Source organism: Bombus impatiens, unplaced genomic scaffold (assembly GCF_000188095.3).
Source record: "Bombus impatiens unplaced genomic scaffold, BIMP_2.2 scf_0146, whole genome shotgun sequence".
NCBI classification, from domain to species: Eukaryota; Metazoa; Arthropoda; class Insecta; order Hymenoptera; family Apidae; genus Bombus; species Bombus impatiens.
This window is the reverse complement of record NT_176565.1, coordinates 575,915-597,138: the sequence shown is the minus strand read 5'-3', so window position 1 is coordinate 597,138 and position 21,224 is coordinate 575,915. Positions and strand designations below refer to the sequence as shown.

The 21,224-nt window shown below is 39.8% G+C and overlaps 5 protein-coding genes across 5 annotated transcripts in view; 1 reads left to right on the top strand and 4 right to left on the bottom strand.

Moving 5' to 3' along the window:
* Window positions 1-203: 203 nt before the first annotated feature.
* On the bottom strand, window positions 204-3,392 carry LOC100746447 (probable cytochrome P450 12a5, mitochondrial). The gene is given in 11 exon segments (XM_003487242.4): window positions 204-728; window positions 797-997; window positions 1,063-1,141; window positions 1,220-1,389; window positions 1,459-1,642; window positions 1,710-1,960; window positions 2,037-2,178; window positions 2,257-2,379; window positions 2,459-2,570; window positions 2,890-3,218; window positions 3,220-3,392. Coding segments are annotated over 11 exon segments (1,836 nt in total). The 5' UTR covers window positions 3,354-3,392; the 3' UTR covers window positions 204-617.
* Window positions 3,393-3,509: 117 nt separating this feature from the next.
* LOC100749197 (H2.0-like homeobox protein) lies at window positions 3,510-6,145 on the bottom strand. The gene is made up of 4 exons (XM_012382186.3): window positions 5,405-6,145; window positions 5,029-5,241; window positions 3,874-4,064; window positions 3,510-3,799 (listed from the first exon to the last, which is right to left on the bottom strand). The coding sequence occupies exons 1-4, from the start codon at window positions 5,505-5,507 to the stop codon at window positions 3,608-3,610; spliced, it is 699 nt and encodes a 232-aa protein (XP_012237609.1). The 5' UTR covers window positions 5,508-6,145; the 3' UTR covers window positions 3,510-3,607.
* A 76-nt stretch (window positions 6,146-6,221) lies between these two features.
* On the bottom strand, window positions 6,222-7,650 carry LOC105680386. Its single transcript, XM_024365719.2, has 3 exons — window positions 7,456-7,650; window positions 7,083-7,369; window positions 6,222-6,990 (listed from the first exon to the last, which is right to left on the bottom strand). Exons 1-3 carry the CDS (start codon window positions 7,610-7,612, stop codon window positions 6,847-6,849), a joined length of 588 nt encoding a protein of 195 aa, XP_024221487.1. The 5' UTR covers window positions 7,613-7,650; the 3' UTR covers window positions 6,222-6,846.
* A 267-nt stretch (window positions 7,651-7,917) lies between these two features.
* LOC100746330 lies at window positions 7,918-8,878 on the top strand. The gene is made up of 4 exons (XM_024365720.2): window positions 7,918-7,996; window positions 8,053-8,312; window positions 8,371-8,490; window positions 8,568-8,878. The coding sequence occupies exons 1-4, from the start codon at window positions 7,918-7,920 to the stop codon at window positions 8,826-8,828; spliced, it is 720 nt and encodes a 239-aa protein (XP_024221488.2). The 3' UTR covers window positions 8,829-8,878.
* Window positions 8,879-11,441: 2,563 nt separating this feature from the next.
* Window positions 11,442-21,224, bottom strand: part of LOC100749078 (uncharacterized protein PF11_0207) — a 13,717-nt gene continuing 3,934 nt past the window's right edge. Inside the window, 11 exon segments of the mRNA XM_024365718.2 lie at window positions 11,442-11,608; window positions 11,610-11,826; window positions 11,894-12,088; window positions 12,319-12,550; window positions 12,627-12,799; window positions 13,255-13,688; window positions 14,302-14,627; window positions 15,254-15,673; window positions 15,746-16,779; window positions 16,850-17,617; window positions 21,052-21,224. The exon segment at window positions 21,052-21,224 is cut by the window's right edge and continues 24 nt beyond it. Of these exon segments, the coding sequence (XP_024221486.1) occupies window positions 11,584-11,608; window positions 11,610-11,826; window positions 11,894-12,088; window positions 12,319-12,550; window positions 12,627-12,799; window positions 13,255-13,688; window positions 14,302-14,627; window positions 15,254-15,673; window positions 15,746-16,779; window positions 16,850-17,617; window positions 21,052-21,224 (3,997 nt within the window). The 3' untranslated portion in view covers window positions 11,442-11,583.

The following is a 21,224-nucleotide window of genomic DNA, read 5'->3' as shown; positions in this document are numbered from 1 at the left end:
TTTATATTTGACGTTACATCTAAATAATTTTTTATATTTCATTCTCAGAGCACTACGATCAAAAGGATAAACTTGGGATGCTGGCAAAATTATAGAAACGATTTTATAGGTTAATTCGTAAGGATTACCTGTACATCTAAAATAGGCACGTAACGTTGCCTACAATGTTCATGGTGTCCCATGGATGGAGATAATGACAAACATGCGTAAAGATGTACGGACTTCAAAGTGCCTGTCTTTCAAATTCTATGTGAAGGTAATCTGGATTTTATAATTTAGAAATATTGTTAAAAGATTTCTTGTTATATCCATTTTACAGGTTCTGTACGCCTTTAAGTTTTTAACTTTTTCTCAACATCCAATGTCGGATTACGCGTCTAAACAGTCTCGAATAGATAATAAATTAAACCAAAATCCTTTCTAACAATATTTTATTTCATTTTTTCTATTGACGTAATGAATGTCCAATAAAAATGTACGATAAATCACAATTACTGTTATTTAGTCTAAATTATGCCTCGCTGTATTCCAAGTGTTGATTTAATAACAAGAAACATAATATATTCCTATCTATGCGTTTCTTTGCAGTAACTAGTACTTGATTATTATCGTATAGACTAATATCTATTCACGAAACGGAAACGAAGTGGCTTATTGGGTACATTCACCATCATAAAATTGCTTTTGATGTCAGCATAATCATATTCAACTCTGAATTGTCGTACAAGCTGAAATATGAATAACGCGATCAATTAATAACGATTACAATAATATGATTAAACCTAACAGTAAATACCTTTGCTGTCAGTAGCATCATTTTTATTTCAGCCATACTTTTCCCTAAACATGATCTCACACCATATCCAAAAGGTAAATAGCTGAAGTCTGTATCTTCTTTTGCACAACTAGACAACCATCTTTCTGGCCGGAATTTTAACGGATCCTCGAAGTTCTCCTCGCGTTGCGAAGTAATTTGATTTGCCATTATGACAAATGTCTATAAGAATTTATTTCTTAACGAAGCAATAATCTTACTTAACTACATTTTGCTATTACGCTTACCCCTTTAGGTATCGTATATCCATGAAGATGTATGGTTTTTGGTAACAGTCTAGTGATGTAGGGAATAGCAGGGTGTAGTCTTTGAATCAAATAAATCATTATCGTAATAATATAATAGTGATATCTACTCGATGTGTACTCTTATGAAAATTACTACCTTAAAGTTTCTTGAAGGCAAGCTTTCAGATATGGCATATTTTTCAATGTTCTTTCCGTGAAAGGAGCGTCGTTATTTGGCAAAACAGAAGTAATTTCATCGTAGAGTCTTCTTTGCGTCCGTGGATTCTTTGCCAAATTATATAATATAAACGCCTCGGAGTTTGCCGTCTAGAAATCGAATAAACGTTAAATTTCATTATACATAATTGTCACTGCTGTTATGCTGTCAATAATTACCGCTTGAACACCTAAAATGATCATATCCATCAGCAACGTACAAATGTCATCTGGATGAATACCTTCGTTCACGAGAAGCTTTTCCAAAACAGGTGAACTATCCTCAACCATTAAACTTTTTTCTACATGGGATTTGCGAATTCGAAGTTTACCTTGAGCTTGGCGGACATATTTTCCTATGACACTGAAGAAGACGTTCACGAAATTTCCTGGAAATAATTCCATGTACGAAATTTTGGTCATCAACTTACTTATCGAGCACGTCACAAGCTTCGAAGAGCTTCTTAGCGAATGGAGTCAAGAAAAATCGCCACACTTGAAAGCCAGTTTCACAGCGGCTCATGTACTTGTGAGCTGTTAACAAGGCGTTAATAATTCTTGATGTTTCGGACGTCGGATTGTAGCCTGGTGACTCCAAAAAGCCGAGCCGCTTGTTGAATGTTACGTCGTAAAAACACTCCATGGCCCAGCGAATCATGTCTTCGTGGAAACTAGCAGGCACCTATTCGCGTCATTAATTTATCGTTTTGTATCGTAAGGTTAACATTACCAAATTGTATAAACTGTAATATATATACTTCATTTTGTCTGTTACGTATTTTGTATATCCTAGTAATAACTTCGTCGCAAATCGTATCGATCTTCCCAAAAAAGCTTGGAGCAATTTGACCGAATATTTGCTCTACCTTTTCTCTCACTTCTAACCATTCTGTACCTTGCCTGAATAATTTTTTGATCAATAGATTTCAATTTTACGTGTATACAAATTATCTGTGATAGGTGCAGGTATTTACTTACATAGAAAACGGCCCTGCAAGACGATATTTACGATAGTTCAGTCGATAATGTTGTAGAATATCGATTCCGCTTCTTATAGGCGTATCGCCTTCCTGCTTAAGGACCTCTGCTATGTGTTCGGGTCTACATTAATGAACAAGGGTAATGAGCAAAAGCGTAATAAGATAGAGCTATCGAAAATTATTACCTTGGGAAAGGTTACCTGTGAATCATGACAATGTCTCCTGAAAGAGGTCCATTAATTCTTACGATACAACCGTATTCGTTGAATAAATATTTTAAAGGTGTTACATTGCGATTCCACGTCAGTCGTCCTGAAAATTTGTTCGTCATTTGAAATTTAACAATCATCTATCTTCGCAGAGACAGGATTGACACTGAGCTATTTCAAACTTTTATGAGATTTACGTGATATCGTCTGAATTCTTTTATTTTCTGTAACTATTCTTTCATCGAGATACCAAAGGGAACGCGCATTTGGAAATTCGAAGAGCAAATCGAATTTTCCTTTTAAAAGTTTTCTGTCCACTATTTCTTACGATCGCATTTAAAATTCTCTAACGATAATTGTACAGATAGAAACGATACTGGTCTCTTCGAATTTCAACCTATTGGTACTTCAACAGATCGTACCCTGGGTGAATCTGTTGATTAGCAGACTGGAAAGCACTTGCGTACCGAGGAGCGGCACGTATTTCCAATATTTCTCCCAAATCTTCAAAATCGCCGGTCCAGGGATCTCTTCGAATGGCAATGGCGTCTTATCACCGGTAATCTGCGACTCGATCTTCGATGTAGTCACCTCGAACGTAGTAGTTGAAACTTCTGCAGCCGTTTGATCCAGCAGAGGAATCGCATCTGCGCGTAAAGACTCGTTGACGACAGAAGCTGCCTGTGACTGAGTCATGGATGCAGCTAAAATGCAGAGAAATATTGATAACCTAACGAGGACAGTATTTTCAAAAATACTTACAGAGAAGATCGGAAGTGTCGATATTTAGACATTTCTGACTCTCGCTTGCTGCCAGAGGTTTCGACATCTTCATCACCGAATATTGTCGAGAAATCGACATTAAACGTGGTAATAATCGTTGCATTTTAAACCGCAGTTTGTTAGCCCCCGATTAATATTTTCTTTTAGGAAAGAAATAACAGCTTAGTTGTCCTGGTAACCGGCAAAAAAAATGTTAATGTCGTTTTTGCAAATGGCGTCACAACAGGGTGAAGTACGTGTCGAATCCAAACAAACGGAATAAAGCTATTTACGTATAAACTTTATTTAACATAAAAATTTATCATTACAGATTACAAACTAGACGATATGAAACATCGTAAATGTACATTGTAAAATTCACACATCAACTTCGATCTCCACATCCTCTTCGTCTTCCGAAACAGTCTTTTCAGTCGTTGCACTCTTTGTATCATCCTTCGCTAATTTTCTAGGCGATTCCTTCTGGGAATCGGAGTTCGATAAAGCAGTGTTTTCGCTCTCTTTCGTATGCCGCCATTTCATTCGTCGATTTTGAAACCAGACTTTTACCTGAGAAGAACAGATCATCGTTCGAATTCGACTTTTCCAATTGCTTTACGTTCGCAGCTAATTTAATGTTATACTTGTGCGTCTGTCAAGCCTAAAGTAGCAGCAAGTTGCCGCCTGTCCGGTTTCGTGATGTACTTTTGCAGAGAAAATCTTCTTTCCAAACCTTTTCGTTGCAAAGAACTGAACACAGCCCTCGACCACGATCTTTTTCTTCTGGTATTGGTCTCTGATTGATTGGTCGGTGTCGAGGCAGACGATATCGGTACTGTAAAAGTTCGTAAAAAGCTAAAAGGTTTTAATCGCTCTCGAAATATTTCTAGATCCTATACAAACACGGTAAGGGGAAGTGCTTGGTTGGATAAAACAGAGGCTTGAGGATTCGTCGCGGTGGACGCTAGTGCAAGATTACAAATTAGAGGGAAACGTGACATGATGTAAACATTGTAAACGGTAGTCTTAGCTGGATGGGTGTCTGTTTCAACAGATCCTATCCCGAACAAGAGGCCTCCAAGATTGGGTACTTCTGGCTGATTTACAGCCCTACAGAAGTATACAACATGTGTACGAGTTTAAACAGTGTGGTTCTCTCTCCGGTTGGTACGGTCCTCCGCATGAATTGGATGGCTAACAGTTAGTAAGGTCATACTTATTTCGGGAACTTTGTGCTATCGTTTGAAAGTGCAACTTCTATTGATAAATTCTTACTTATTCTATTGTTAGTCGTCGATTATAAGCGGTTGAATCATTTGGAAACATCCGTTTCTGCTTAGTTTTCGGTGATCTTTTATTATATCAATATTTTTATCACATGTAAACAATATACGAACGAAAAGCAAAGGGGAGTCCAGGTTTTCGACTTTTTAGCTAACCAAGAAGGAGTACGACGAAACCGCTGTTTACATCGACTATAAACGAATGGTGGCACTTAAGATGTCGTTTAAACACGAACAGGAAACACGGGAATACACTGACGCGTAAATATTTTGCTCTACTTGCTGTCGAGTATTCGGAGACAAGACAGTAGTCCATATGGTCACATTTGTTAATGACGCAACTTTCGTTTCATGAGCTAGGGTTTTTAGACGATTTCCGCTAAAGGCATCGAAACGATCACGAATAACGTTAAATCGATTAACTCGCGTAATATAGTTGTATTAATTTTAGAAATACGTCTATACATAGAACAAAGAATAGATTACGAGCAAAGATTACACTTTTTAATTTCTCACCTCTGGGAACAGGTCGAAGTGGAGCCGGTCGATAAATACTCGTATAATTTTCGACTACTCCGTTTCCATGGTTGGTACTTGCGTAGTTTCCGGAAATCGCAGTTTGAACGTAAGAAAATGGAGGGCAAATTCGTAGGGCTTCGCACCTGACGCAACCTCCAGGACAAGGACACCGCACCGTGGAAAATTGTACCGGAAGCGGCCTTAGTACATCTTTCGAAACATATATATTTATTCAGAAGTTGACCATGCAGGTCAAACAGGCAGTACGATGTCCATTTCATAACGATTACTTTTTTTGAAAATCGAGTCAACTAATGGAAATAAAGAAAATAATTTGAAGAACACGATAGATAGCCGTTTTTCGTTCCATTACCTGTTTTCTTCGATGAAATTTCATCCGACAATATACGTTCTACTCCAAACTTCAATTGCTTCGAACAATTCGTATCCACAACGCGAGTTTTCACTTCGTTCATCTTTATCTTTTCCCTTTAACTCACTTACACGAGATTCCGATTATCCTAATATTTCCGACGCACACTTTTAACGACTACGACATTTTCCAACAATGCTCCACTTGAAATCGTAATCCAAATAAATCACGCACAAGTACACTCCACCGAACTACGAAGTTTATGTCATGATTAAAAGTGGACACAGTGTTTTTGACAATGATCCGATTCTTCGCCGATTACAAATAGAAGATGATCGAATTATCAGTCACTGGTGTCAACGAAAATAGTTACAGGTTAAACAATGACTTTCACGGAAGTGCATCAGAATGAACGAGTGAACGAGTTCCTGCCATGTTCAGAACGGAATTTGGTTTAAAAAAAAAATGATCCGAGCTCGCTGCAATTTCGTACGTGGGATTGGTCCACATGGACGGTGTAGGCGTGGCTCTCAGAAGATTGGTCCCTGAAGGACGATGAGTCTGATGTCAGACTCGATGGAGCATTGCTCGGAAGAATTCCCGATTTGATGCGTTTCACCAAATAAATATTATAAAATACGCTTAACGCATAAAACGGGATAAATTACCGGGAAATTTAAAAATAAATTTAAGAGAAAAAAAAATATAAAATATAATTAAGAAAACACTTTGATATTGCAACTAGATATAGTTCCATTTTATTCGAATATAATTTATTATACAGATTACAATTCTTTAAGGTCATCTTTTTATAGAAATTATAGTTTTCACATGTACTACTGTAAATCGTTACCTACCGCTATCATTAAATAAATTCGATTACATCGAGGAATCACGAGAACGAAAATTTTGAACGTAATCGGTAATCTTTTTAGAAATGAAGTTCCAAAAAACAGAAATAGACGCTATTCGGGTTATACATGTCTGAGGAATAATAGCATAGAGACGTATGGCTGATGATATCTCTGGAAGCCATATGGTTATCTTTGCATGCAGACTTTCGGAGTATACAGTCACTTAGGTGTTTATTTGAAGAGCCATGTTTGAAGCAGCCTCTACCCACATGCTAAGAATATTCTTCGGGATATGTACACACCGTGATCCTCTATTCGATTTTATTAGGTTTTAGGATTTTCAAGAGTCCGGCGAATCATGATAAGCGAACCCCTAATTGAGTCCGTCAATCACGATCAGAAATTTTTACCACGAATCTCTTATATTCTCGTGTCAATCGATCAGATCGATCCTCGAATACGAAACTTACGTTTTCAACTATCCGAGATTCTACTATCCGTGATTTTCTAGCAAAAGTCTAGCGATATCCATCGATAGTGGCGAACGTAAGTCTTGTATTTCTACTTTTAGATCCATTCAAAGCATCATCAATTAATATTGTACATTGTATAAGATTTTGACAGCAGGATCATTCCTTGGTACAGCTTCTCGATTTCGGAATCGTTCTCTGCCGTATCGTGCATAAGGGAGTTTCTTTTTGGACGATTATAGTTTTGCAAACCCTGCAGGTTCTGAAATGCGAATGTCATTTTTGTATGTAGAATATGTCAGCTTCGATTCTCAATTTTGTAACTCGATCGCCTAAAACAAAAAATCAACTCACTGAGAGCACTATAACGTTTCCATTGCCCGTGTTTCCCATTGCGTTTTGACGAATTGCTGTTATTATAAGACTAAGCAAATAGCCACCGAAAGCAAGAAACGAAAGCGCTGTGACTGACAATTGGAATATCTTTGAAATTTTCGTATCTTTCCCCTTATCTTCGTGATAATCTTCGTAACGTCTCATTGGCTTTTTGTTCATTCTTTTCAAGGGCTGTGCAACGGGCAATGATGACGAAAATGTTCTACTCGATATCTCTTCGGCTTGTACATCTTCCTCGACAACATCTACGCTCGTAAATTTATTTAATCGATTTCATTTTTCAATTACCTTCTTAAGTTGAATGTGTTTCTAAGGTTTCGAAAAAGTTTACCTTCTTCATCCGCGAGTGAGGACTTTATTTGAATTAATTCACTCATTGGTAGTTCGCTCAAACAATAAACTTCCTGCGTATAAAACGATGTCCGATTTGCCAATGTAACTTTCAAGCAGAGACATATCAATAGAAACGGTATCACGCCGGTATTCATGTTAAACTGTATTTTACGATTTAAACTGAGTTGTGAATCTCGCGAACGATGCTTCACCGACAACGATGTTTCATCGACAAGGTTCGTTTCGTACTAGTTCGAAAAGGTAATGAGGCTCTCCGAATCTGGAGATCTCGTCTCTCGTGCTTGGTTGACAAAGCGAAAAGAGTTTCAATCGTGGTCATCACGCGACCAACTAGGAACAGGAACGTTACGAATCAACAAGGTGGAAACAAGTAATTAACATCCGTTAGAACCAGGTCGAATGTAACTCTTAGTGTAGGAAAAGCTCCAGTCGCGATACAATGCAGAAGTTTTTGTGTACCGCTTTCTGCATTTCCACTATAGCGTTTTGTGCCTCCGGTTTACCTCAAGAGGATGATGGTTAGTCGCAAAACTTAAGCTTCACGATAAATCAACAGCTCGTTAATTGATTCGACTCGTAGGTGTTCTCGACAAGATAAAGACAGGCTTGGAATATGCGACCGATTATCTGGAGACTGCAAAGGATATCGCAGATCTGGTTGCAAAAAGTTTAGGCGCTAAGCAGAAGGAAAGACGAGGAGAGGATGATAAAACAAAGGATAAAGGAAGTTTCGGTCCTTCTAACGTTATGTCCGCGTTCTTCCGTCTTTTTGGACTGGATTCGCAGAAAGTTACAGCCATTGCTGTGAACAGCGTTATATTTCTTGCGCAAATGGTACGTGTCTATTGCTCGATGTTTTACTATCAAATAATGGCGAGTCTCCGATCTGCAGATAAGTTCGTTGTTTAACTTGAAACCTCCGAAAGAAAATGCCGCCAGGAGTTTGGAAGACGAGACTGATGCTTCATCTTGGAATCCAGCTAAACTTATCACGGAGAGCAAGAGCGAGAGAGTGAGTCACACTGAATACAAAAATGAAACAGAAATTGTAAGTTACCAGATAACAGATGCGAATAATTTTCTTTTTAGATACAAAACTTAATCGAGCAAGCTCATGACGAGAATCTACCGGTTCGACTGATCGAGAAACTGGATGGTGCTGATTCCGCGTGTATCAGATTGCTGGTATGCAAAATTTCACCGGTGATAAGGGCGACGCAGAATTTCCTAAAAAACAAAGCCCAATGTAAATCACATCAAATGACTTCGTGGTTGCCCAAAAGAGACGAGTTCGAGGAAAACAGCGATGAATGCGAAAACACGCATACCGATTGCAATTTATTTTCCTAGCGGTAGTTATTGAATCGACCTGTAGTTTATTTAACTTTATTTGCTGCGAACTTGGTCGGAAAAAAATGACGGTGGGCCTGCAGGAATTTTTCAGAAACGCTGTAAAACCGAACACTTCGAATGTCGTATAACATTCACGTATTAATTTGAAAGAAAAATAGTCGAAACCTCTTTACGTGTAATAGCTGCGTATGATGGAATTTGCCAGGGATGAAGGTGTTGGTTTGCATAGCATATATATTTGCGTCCATACAAATATATACTATAATACAGAATATACAAGGTATTCCAAAATTAATTTACTGAACATTGCACATAGTAATATCTCTGGCGAACCGCGAGTATTCGTCGATGAACGAAAAGAAGAAAGCAGCGAAGTCAGAACTATCTTCTTTTCTTCAAATATGCACCATTTATTTTGAAATAAACACCGGTGAATTAAGTTTGGCAATACCCTTTATATTTCGAGCCATCTCCGGGATGGCTGCGGTCGCATTCGATTATCCAAATAAAATTATATTGCTTGAAGTCGTTTAATCTTTACAAACAACATTTGTCTCTTGTATGTTACATAAGAAAATGCTTGTGATCATGGAGTATGGAATCGAAGCGTTTTCATGGAAAAATTATCCCGACCGCGTTGCGAGGACGCTTATCGTCCGCTTACCGATTTTTAGCGACGATTAACGAAATATTTATGGATAATATCTGTATAAAACGCATTGTGCGAGAGACGTAATATTCAGTTACGTAACAAAACTACTCAATCGAGTTATAAAATGAACTACTCGCAAATTATTGCACTGTAGACGAAGCACCTTTTGACCGATTAAATAAACGTAGAACCATCGGACGTAATATATTAACGATTTATCAACTTCCGAAGCAATAAACGATGACGATACATATTTTTCACCGAGGGAAGATACTTGTATGATTTATAAGGACGGTGCTAATGAATGATCTCTACTCTTTGAAATCTTCGTGTCAGACGAAAGTGTCAAACATCTTAAAGTGACCCTACGATTCCAAATATCGACTCAATGTCCTATTGGCATTAACTTTAATCGATACAAAATCAACTATATAGTTTGTTCGATCGCTGTTCTTACGATACACGAACATCGATTAATATCAGGGCCGATTGCTAAGTAAAAGAATATCGAATGAAATATCAATGATAAGATTATAACAAGAAAGAAGGAACCATTCGAGCAATAACTACTTTGAAACAAGGTTCCTTGCGAAATTACCGGAAAGTTTTCTACGGTATAGTTACGTGTCAGACATTTCAGTGTAAGCTGTCACGTTCCACAGTGTAGAAACTTTAATCGTTCTACGCTATACATCTAATGAGATCAAAATTATTGCGATCCATATGCTGTCGAAGGTTAAATGTCGATCGAACGTTTCTAAAATTAATAAATCGATACGATAGCGTTAATTAGTGGCTTCTGATGATCGATCGATCGAGAAACCTTACGGTATATACCGTACTTACGCGCGAATCGGTTTAGAAAGTCGATAATTATGAAACTTTGGCGTTTGATAGACATCATGGTAAACGCAGCAGAGAACTTCGTACGCGCTGCAAGTTCGAAGCTCGAAGAAGTTGTCGATAAACTAACTCGAGTCGTCTACGAATCCCTGTTTACTATGGTATGCGACTTACAACATACACGATAATTAAGTAACTCGATACAAAAGCTAAGTCTTTCCGTTGACAATTTTGATTCAGATATCACATACGATCTGATAAAAGGAAAACCGAATCGACACTTCTCGTACGACGAAGATCACGCATCGGTTTCATCGCATATCCGTCTCAAACGCGATGAACGTTATCTGAAATCATTCGAAATATCCGATACATGTATATTATAGTAACCGTATATGATATAGGAGGTACGCATATTATACATTCTCGTTACATTTACGGAAAAATCGATCTCGAAAATATATAAAGGTTCAACAGACTGTTCGGGGAAAAAGGAACCAGCGGGTCGTATCGAGCGATACGGCCATCGAGAAATTCTTATTTACAACAGAACTCCGTCGCGCCTGTATTGATCTTTGGGCTTCGCGCAAATTCACGCATTTGGCTCGTTCCCTCAACGACTCACGAGCTTTGCACGCTGAACGGCGCGATGATTCGTTTCCCTTTATGAAAGTCTTCCGTTTTTACATGGTCATCCACTGTAACGTTAAAGTTACTATTAAACGAACGGTGTCGGTTAAAATTTTTGGATAAAATAATAATTACATCGTCCTATAGGCTGCTGTTCCGGATAAAATTTTAAGGAACGCCGATGCGACCGACCGTATTAGAAATGTAGCGCGATCACGTGCATGACAGTAGTCTCGTCTCGAAGCTCGTATCCGTTTCGTTTGATGTTAGAAGCTCGAGACGACGACCCTGCGTGCATTCGGTGAACGTCCGCGCTTCATTGCAGTCTTTGTGGTAGATTCAGCGATGAAACGAACTGAACTCGATAGGAACAAGCAAAAAGGAGGTTCTCGAATCAGCATAATAGGCTTGGTCAAGATGGGTACACGATCCAAAACGTGTTAACGACGAATATCGATCGAAACTCTCGCTTCCAAACGACTTCTAACGACTAACGAAAACACGTTTTCTTGAATTGGTTTAGAAACACGTGTAAGTACATAGAATCTACATCAACGAAACGGGTACTCGAATCCCCTAGCGTATGTCGTTTGGAACCAAACTTTTCGATGGATTGTGGATTGTTTTTTAGAGTGTCGTTCGACCTGGGCTGATCTGTGCTCTCGACGCAAGTTTGTCGCAGCCAATCCCGTAGATTCCACGTTCTCTCCATCAGGTTCGAAGAGTTCTTCTCAACGGTACAAACGCTGGTAGTAAAACCGCTATTAGGACCATATTGGGCGATGATGTTTTGCGTGTTGGGTGTCGGTGGTTGCGTTACAGTTAACTGAGACAAGATGTTCGACTGAATATTCGGCGTACCGAATGTTCCTGAAAGAATTTCGCAACTTAAAGAGAAAGTCTTCGTGAAATTATGCAAACGAAGATTTATACTCACCTTGTATATTGTTCGATTCGGCTGTAAGGTGGTGGAAACGTAGCCATCGCAAATAAGAATACATCAAAGTCGGCGGCGGTGGTATATTAGTATCCTGGCGTTTATTCAGCACGCCCCAGATCTCACGTATTTCCGAGTTTAGGTTTTCCAGGCTTGCGATGATTTCCGTCGACTCCTGGTAGTGATCCGGTTTGTCTGAGTACGAAGGATCAAGACCACAAGATCGAAAACAAATTCTTGAGTGGAAAGAAATAAACGAAAACAGCGCTTCGATAGACTCGAGGAAAATCATTTAAATCATTTGTGAAAATAACTAATAAAGTGACAAAGAAAAGAAAGGCGATGAAACAATAACTGATAGCGGAATAGTGAGAAAAAGAGAGAAAGAGAGAGAGAGAGAGAGAGGGTCCGTTACAGAAACTTACCTATAAACGTGTCCGTTCCCAAATCAGTTGAACTGATACCACTGCTCACGCTAGACATATCGCTCAACGTCAGTTCTTCGTTTTTCGTCGTAGTCGCGTCATTTTCGTTGGTTTTAGCATTAACCACTCTCTCCAGAGATTGCTCCAAGTGCCTTAATTGGATCACTTTCTCACCCAGAAGGCTCTTAGTTCGATGCAAGTTCACTTCCATGTCCGAGAGTTCGCGTTCCTCCTAAAATCCATCGTGCGGATTTAACGCGCAGCTTTTAGAAAATACAGATCGAGACGCAGGTGTATAAAAATAATACCTGAACTAATTGCTCGAGGGTTGCTCGGACGCTACGTTGTTTCCAAGCCCTCTGCCGTCCCTGGAATACGTTCTCCTGGTGTCGAAGCGCCTCCCGTGCCCTCTTCACTGAATCCCTTTCGACGTGAATTCGGTGTCGAAAGAACTCCAGCTCCGAAGAGGCATTCGCCGGTGCTAAAAAATCGAGCAAAATCCTTTTCGATGTCATCCGACTAGCTCGCACACGCGCGATGTTGGTGAAAGCAGCGTGCAAAGAAAGATGTAACGAAAAAAGAACCAACGAGGACAGACTCGACTCGTGGCGATAGAAAGAAAATAAAAAATCTGGTGGCGCACTTACGAGCAGGTGAAAGAGTACAAGCCGCTAGTTAAAGTAGAGAGTGTACAGATGCCTGGGAAAAAACAAATAACAACCGATTCTCAAATATCAGAAATAAACATGGGAGTATTGGGAATAATCGAGAGAAACAAACGACTAATAAAAAGAAATTCTCATCTACGTTTCGCGCGCGTCAGAAATGGAAGCAAATAAGCGGTGAATTTTTAATTATCCGTTTCTGAAACATTCAGATTGCTAAAAAATGAATATTGTACTACTAATTAGGTGGAAATCTTCTGAAGAAAGTTACCTTTGTCTTGGAAAGGATAACGCAATGTATAGGCCGTTTCGTTGCTTGGCAATTGATCACCGAGATCCTCGAGCTTTTCCAATTGTTTCCTAATGTTCTCGACCGGGTTCTCGAGGTTATTATTATTGTTATTATTGTTGTTTCCGGTGGTAGCGGTAGGTTTCGCGGTGCTGGTTACTTTCTTGCTGATGTTCTTCTTCGTGGTGGTCGTGTTGGCGTTCGTCTCGCTGGCGATACTAGTGTCGTCAGGTTGGAATCTCACGTTCTTCGCGTTCGACGTAGCTGTGCTCTTCTGAAACCCCGAGTTCGCCTTCTGAACGTTCGGTTCGTTCGGATCGTGTAATTCTTCCGACTGCTCGTTCATGGTCGTCTGAGTCTCGTGCGCTTTAGTGTTCGTCGTCGCCGAGCTCGAGTGCGTGTTTCGTAGTGGAGTACTGCGAGCACGATTTAAGGCCTATAGCCAGACATTAGGACGAATCGTATGAACGTGAGGGAGTACCTTCACAGTTTCTATCTCGCTACGTGAATAATTGAACGAACACCGATGGGTTTAGTTATTTACAAAGAGCGTCGAATTTCATCATCGAGATACGGAAGATATACAACATACAGAAGATATACAACAAATGTGCTTGGTCAAGGTATAGTAAGTGGTATTAACTATGAAGGTACTGGAATTGGTGACAAGGAGAATGGATGTGCAAGAACTTAATACTAATATAGTGAACACTTGATCCAAATATATGAGTAAATATCGTAACACGTAGATAAAAACTGTGCTTCCGACTGATTTGTTAAAGTCATGGCACGTACAAGTAGTTCAGAGCGCGATCCAACGTGTCAACCCTTCGCGATTCAATTCGTTTTTCTGATTTCACGCGCCCTCCTCTTGTATAACGCTGCCACAATGGCGCGACATCCTAAAATATTGCAATGAAATACCGAATATTGCACCAAGTATGTATCTAATTATGTATGTATTACGGGAAAAACACACGGTTGATCGGAAGAAAAACTAGCGAAGCGACAAATCTAAGCTCGACTCACTTTTGTTCCGATGACTCGGTTCTGTCGGTTCTCGTTCTCGTTGACGTTGACCTTTCGGTTTCCGAAGCCGTGGTGTATCCCTCCTTCCTTCTGTTCCTCTTGTCGATAGCCGAACGAACCTCCTTCTTTAATTTCATATATTTCTCCTTCAACGCCATATATTTGTCTTGCAGCAGTCGCTTTTCGCAACGCATTTTCTCGAATTCGATGCTCTCTTGGTGAATAGCTCTTCCTGTCTGTTTCCTCGCTTCTTTTTCTACTTCGCGTGAAAAATCGGCACGAATCTCCTCCAAATGTTGCTTATACATCTTGCGAGTGCGATCCTCCTGAAACCGCAACAGCGAATTTTTTCCAGTCACGTGTAATCGCAAATACGTAATGTAACCTTTCTTTCAGCTCTTCGTCTTCCATCGTGTCAAGAATAAGTTGAAGTAGTTCTTTTTTTTTTTAACATACATGTATTACAGGTAATCAGCATGTCGTGTGTGTCTAGGTTAAAGTATAAATGTAAGAGTGCAATTTTGTAATAGTATGCTCTGCAGCTTTATTGCTCTTCGAGTATAATTTTTCAAGATACAACAAGAATTTAGAAGAATCTGTCTTAAAGCTATCTTATAAGGCGTGTTCCAAGCTGGACGGTGTTATACAATCGTGGGTAAAACTGGGAAATTGAATGACATATTTATTTATACCAAAGTAGCTGGTAAGTGGATCGCTTTAATGCCTTCGCAGAAAAAAATTGCGCCTAATGGGTTAACTAATCATTGCATAACATTCATAGTTCGCATCATATACACAATCTAATATCCTTAAGAAACAATGGACATTGGACTAATAACACATTCAATAAGGAAAATAAAAATCTTCGGAAACAAGAAAAGAATGTTGCATACCACGCAACAACAAAGAGTTAAGTTTTTTATTAGAATAACAGACATCGTCAGGTACTCACGTTGATTCTAAAATCGCGTACAATTTCAACCAGACGTTGCTCGTGCTCCTCCGTGATTTTCGAAATATTCTCCCTTTGCTGCTCCCGTACCTGAGAGCGTAATTCGTCAAACTTCTTGTCCAATTCTTTCTGCAAAGCTTTAATTCTCGCAGAGTGTTGTTTAGTCAGTTTGATCTCGTTAAGTTTCGCGAGTTTCTCCTCGTCTAGATCACGTTCGTGTTCGTTCTCCAACTTTCCTATTTCTTGGTTCCGTAGTTCCAGCAGCTCGCCCTTTCTCTCGTCGAGTTCCGTCTTCAGATTCGCCAAAATTTCCTGTCTCTCCTTTTCGTAGCAGACTTCCAATTCGGCCTTTACCTTCCTCAAGTTCTCCAGTTTAGCCTCGTCCATTTCGGCAATTAATTTTTGAATCTCCCGCTCCTCCTTAAAAGGTTATAAAAGATAACAAGATGAGATCTAAAATAATAACAGAAGCAGTTTAATATTACAAAATACCTTTTCAACCATCTTCCGCCTCGATTCTTCCAGCTTGTCGTTCATGTTTTTCTCCAGCTGCTTTTTCTGCGCCATGAAATTTTCCTCCAACTCTTTCTTCGTTTGCTCTAATTTATCTTTGTACTCTTTTTGCAAGGCTTCGATGTCCTTTTCGTGTTCTTGACTCAATCTTATCTTCGTTTCCTCCAGATTCTTGTCCTGCTCCTGTTTTCCGCCAGCATCACGATAAAGCTTAGGAAAGTCCGAGGTATCATCGTCGTCGGTCTGCTCGTTTCGCGAGAAATCTACTTTTGATTTATTCTTCCGGCGCGCGTCGATGTCACTGTAATCGGTTTCGCTTTTCGAGTTCCTGCCTTGTTCCTGTTTCCCAGCAACCTCGTTGCGTTGCTTCTCTACGAGATCGAGTTCGCGATAGATTCTAGGAACGTCCGAGGTATCATCGTCGTCGGTCTGTTCGTTTCGTAAGAAATCCACCTTCGATTTGTACTTTCGACGCGCTTCGGAGTCGCTGTAATCGGTGGTCTCGCTTTTCGAGACCAGATCGATGTTTTTGATTTTGTTAAATTTATTGGTATACGTGTAGTCCAGGCTGCTCTCCCTCGACAAACTTTCTCCAGATAAACTATCCCTTGTCATCTGCATACGGTGCTCCTTGTCAGAAACGTTCTGCGGAACAAATCTTTTGCGGTGCTCGTTCTCGGAAACGTTCCGAACGACGAACCTCTTGCCCACGACTTTCCCATTTTTCTTCGATCCTTCGATTTTCTCTAACGACGAACTCTTTCTGATACCCTCATCGATTTTGTCTTCGGAATCTTCTTTGGTTTCCTCGTTGAATCTTTGGCAATTTGTCTTTTGCGACGAAGGAATCCAATCGGTATCTCGATTAGAAAACATCGCGAGCATCTGAGCCTCCTGCTCCTCAGATTCGGATTCCGAATCGTCTTCGGATCTGGAATAGGTGAACCTGATGTCCAATTCCTTTTCTATGTCGAAACGTACGCTTTTCCGCTCTTCGTCCACTGGTCTGTCGTCTATTGATAACCGGTTAAAATTTAATAATCTGTACCAAAACGATAATAATACTATATATAAGTTTCTTACCATCCTCGGATTGTTTTTCTCTGAGAATCGATTTCAACTTATCTCCACCGACGTTGCTGCTCTCGTCCGGGATCAGCATGGTCCTGAAATCATCGAGTTTAGCGCCTTCGTGACTAGGTGTAGTGTCCCTGCTTCTGTTGCTCTTCAGAAACATGGTCCCTCCGCCACTTAGAGTGAGTTCCTTTTGTTGACCAAACTGACTCGGGTGCTTCTCCTTATCAAACTTTTCAGACTTCTCTGATCTGGCTAACGTGGTGATGCTGAGTTTATCGATATCTATAATGTTCTCTTCGGAACTAAATCTGCTGGACAACTGTTCCCAGTCCTTTTCGTGCCTCGGACTGAGAGATTCCGATCTCTTTAGCACTTCTTTTAAATCTATCTCTTGCTTTGGAGTACTAACTGCGGTTGTATTGGTGGTTGCGGTTGATGCGATTGTTTCTAGAAGCTTAGGGCACTCGTAGAACCTTGGATCTTGAAATTTGAGGTTGGTGTAATCCCTGGCGGCTCTGTTAGTTGCCAGAGGATTATCTATTTTCGAGTCTTCTCGTTTATACAGCTGTTTGTCTTGGCCCATAGCATCCTTCTTCCTTGCACCATCAATTTTATCCAATTTTTTCAGAGGTGTCAACTTCGTAGGGATCCTGGTAGGTGGGGGAATGGTTTTGATAGATTGTTTTACAGATTCCTTCGACGGAGAGGATTCCTTGGGCAGAGTTGCTTCCTCGTGAGACTCGAAATCCTTCGCTGTTGTTTTCGAGTCCTCTTCTATCGATCAGAAAACACACTTTATATAGCTTCCTAACGCTGTTTCGCTATGTTGTTGGGAGAGAAAAAGCTCAAAAGAGGCAAGAATCGATACTCGTTCCACAGATCAGAGAAAACGCGCGTAAACTTTTCCACGCTTACGATGACCCTCTCGAGTGAAAAGAGGCGACGGTGTCAACGTTCTCTCGCGAGCGAGTCAACGTCTGTTTTCTCTTTTCCTTTCACTCTTCTTTTTTACACTCGCCAAAAGAGCAGAGAGGGATGAGCGATGAAATGGATAAGAAAATATGTTTAAAAGCTCAAAAGTGCGCGAAAGCGACTATTATGTGACAATGAAAAATACAGTTGTCCCGTTTAAAACGACCTGCATATTTTTCAAGCGCAATTTTTTTTTTTTTTAACGATTTCGTGCCTCCTTTTATTCATCACAAAAGAAAATAAATCTTTTCCAACCAAACTATATACAGTGTCGGATTTGTTACATCGATTCATGAGACTTTTGTAGAGGCAAAACATGTCATATCGCCTTTGACACTTGCAAAACAGATGTACATGGAAATGAATATCGTATCAGTCGCAACGAGGCAAAGTAGATAAGAAATAGATCCATGCATATACATTATAGCATCGATATACGATGACCTGTGTAACAGGTGATACGATCAAGAGCTAAGTACATACTTAGGTACATAGTCTGTTTTACAATCTCGAATTACATTTTCTAGAACAATGACATTTATCTCATTAGGGTATGTACCCTCTATCTAAATAAACATTAAAATTCCTCCATCACACAATCGTAATTTTTTACTTTTGTGTATCACTAAGTGTGATTTTTGTAAAATATCGATAAAATTGATTTTCAAAGAATTTTATTGTAAAATCATATTTGAAAATAATCCATCGCGAATCTTGTTTCCTGTTGAATCCATGGCGTAGGGAGGATGTTACTTCGTAAACAACCACCGAGAATACACGATGGGGGAAAATTTTAAAAACTTCACCCTTTATACTAGCATGCCTTTAATCTTCCACTGTTTCCGGTGTAAAAAAAGAATATCAAAGGGAAAGGACTACCAACAAATATTGACTTTTCGCGCCCGTGCAGCTCTCACCAGGCCACAAAAGCCACAGCGTGTTGAACTTGAGACAATGCTTTCTATTTCTGACTAAGGATGGGCGATACACTGTAATTGAATGATAATCTTTCGAGTAAAGGGACACGTTGCACGGTATTGCATCAAATGTTTATCGCGTGCGCCGTGAAACAGTAGTTCGAAGCTCATATCGAATCGTTGTTGTTTCATTGCCAAAGAGAAGTTTCGTAAAATTAGAGTTCGTCCTAACGAAACTGAACGAACAAGGAGAACGACGATAATTTCACGTGAACGCTAATTGCCTTGCATCCCTTTGGGCCGTGACTGTGTCAGCAGCTGTGGAGCAACAGCCGGTAAGAAGTGTCCGCAATACCAGCCGAACAATTCGCGTTCGATGGACGGGGACGCGATAATTGGACGGATCGACGTTCAAGCAACTATTACGTACTTGCACGAGCAAGTGCACCAACGCGCGAGTGCCTTGATGAATATGTCGTACACTAAGGACCGGCACGTAAGAGTTTCAAGGGTCCTTTATGCAGCTAGCAGCGCGTCCACGCGTACAGCAGTTCCATCCAGTTGGAGAAATCGCGCGACAAATTCAATCGTGTATAACTTTATTGTACCCGAACCGATTACAACAAATAGCTTTTAACCTCGGTTCACTGACTGTGTCTCGTTTTATACGAAAACAATCGTTAGATTTTAGTTACACGCTGGAGATAGCCTTTCGGCGATGAACCTTGACATAGAAGTAATGTTGTAATTAATTTATACTGTACAAATGATAATCTTGTTTCTTATATAAAAGCAACGAAAGAGTCGGATAAGATAAGATTAACGTTACCGCAATCAATACCGTGTTCGTCAATAATTAATAAACGAAGCGAGTCAATCTCTCGATTCTATCGCATGACACGCACGCGAATCGAAAGGTTACATAAAACTTGAATGCCGTACTGACTTACATACATACTTAGCAGTAAACTACTCGGCGTTACGTAAAAAACTCGAGTCAATAAGTAGAGACTATTTCGTTGTCGGAGATCTGCGGTCATTGAAAAAGAAAACAAATGGTCTGTAATTGTACGAACTCGATGCTTCAAGGTCGAACGCAAGAAAATATCTTCACTTTACGTAATTGATATGAATCGCCTGAGTGTCGCGTATCCGAATACGATCGACTATCAAGCTTCAATCCGAGATTTAAAAAATCCAGATGCGTGATCGCTGATGAATATTAAAAGATAAAGCCAAAGCTGAAAAGCCTAAAAATACAATTTTACTAGTTGAAGAAAAGCCAGCTTGGGTTTCGATTGACAAACGAGTCCTTGTCGTTTGGATATAGGAGTTTGGCAATGCGAGTTGACAACACGATGTAGAGTACTATAGTGGGAGACGCGTAGAGCGATAATTGCCGAGATTTTGGCAATCGAATCGTAGAAAACACATGTCTTTGAAACATATGCCGTCTAGTAATTGTATTGGAGACAACTGTTACTTTTCCAATGATTTAAAGATTTAACGACATAAAAATCACGTCCAATCACGGGCATACGTCCAATTTCGATGATTAAAAATAAGGAAACAACGATTATGCGATATTCGAGCAAGTACGATTATCTTATCTTGTTTACTGGTATTCCCGTCGATAAGTTGTTCGAATACGAAAGATATCAAACTGATGAATGCAAATTCTATTATCAAAATGTTATGTTATCTATCGAAAGTCAGATTTGAAAAGTCTCGATAAACTATAGAGTCGTCGATTTCGATACTCAGAAACGAATATTAAACAAAATAATAAGAGAACGATTAGTAACCTTTATCCCTTCGGGTGCCAGGTTTAACCCTTTGCACGACTACTTCTTACTGCATTGTCTGGCATAAGATGCAAAGAAAAATGATCATGCCATTAAGATTCAATGATACGTATATTATACTTTATTTATATACCATCATCTACATACATGTACAAAACGCGAAGATACGTGGTTCGATAAATAATCTACCCTCGTTTGGAGTAGCAGTGGTCGGTGAATAAAAAAATATTACATCGTGTGTCATTTGTAATCAGTCTTCTCATCAATTATATACGTTCTACAAATCTATATGTATCGATCGCAGAATAGGACAAATACAAACGTGCGATTGGACTATATCATTCACGATCTACCTTCTATCGACTATATGTGTACCAATAAAAAGGTGGATGATGCATCGGTTAATCAGTCTTTGACTCTGTTAAACGCTAAGTGCAGCCAAGTGATAACAGTCCAAGTGCAAAGGGTTAATCCTATATTTTCCATTCAGCCGTAATGACGAGGCAATCCGTACCAACGCTGATTTGCCTGGTGTTATCAGGTTTAGCGTTGCCAGCCCTGGCCTGCTCGACCATTTCCTTGTAGACTGCGTCCAGAGGATGTTGCCAGGTGGTAATTCCAGTGGAAGCCTGATAGTAGTACCAAGCGCCGCTGGTTTCGTGGAAGCATGGTAACCATCCCTTCGGG

Bases quoted from the DNA above. Each gene is read 5' to 3' on its own strand.
- LOC100749197 (XM_012382186.3), bottom strand. From the start codon at position 5,507: ATGAACGAAGTGAAAACTCGCGTTGTGGATACGAATTGTTCGAAGCAA. The intron at 4,065-5,028 runs GTGAGAAATTAA...GAACTTTTACAG, and splicing joins ACTTCGACCTGTTCCCAGAG to TACCGATATCGTCTGCCTCG. The intron at 3,800-3,873 runs GTATAACATTAA...TGTTCTTCTCAG, and splicing joins TAGGCTTGACAGACGCACAA to GTAAAAGTCTGGTTTCAAAA.
- LOC105680386 (XM_024365719.2), bottom strand. From the start codon at position 7,612: ATGAATACCGGCGTGATACCGTTTCTATTGATATGTCTCTGCTTGAAA. The intron at 7,370-7,455 runs GTAAACTTTTTC...TTACGAGCGTAG, and splicing joins CTCACTCGCGGATGAAGAAG to ATGTTGTCGAGGAAGATGTA. The intron at 6,991-7,082 runs GTGAGTTGATTT...TTCGCATTTCAG, and splicing joins GAAACGTTATAGTGCTCTCA to AACCTGCAGGGTTTGCAAAA.
- LOC100746330 (XM_024365720.2), top strand. From the start codon at position 7,918: ATGCAGAAGTTTTTGTGTACCGCTTTCTGCATTTCCACTATAGCGTTT. The intron at 8,313-8,370 runs GTACGTGTCTAT...TCCGATCTGCAG, and splicing joins TTATATTTCTTGCGCAAATG to ATAAGTTCGTTGTTTAACTT. The intron at 8,491-8,567 runs GTGAGTCACACT...TTTTCTTTTTAG, and splicing joins CGGAGAGCAAGAGCGAGAGA to ATACAAAACTTAATCGAGCA.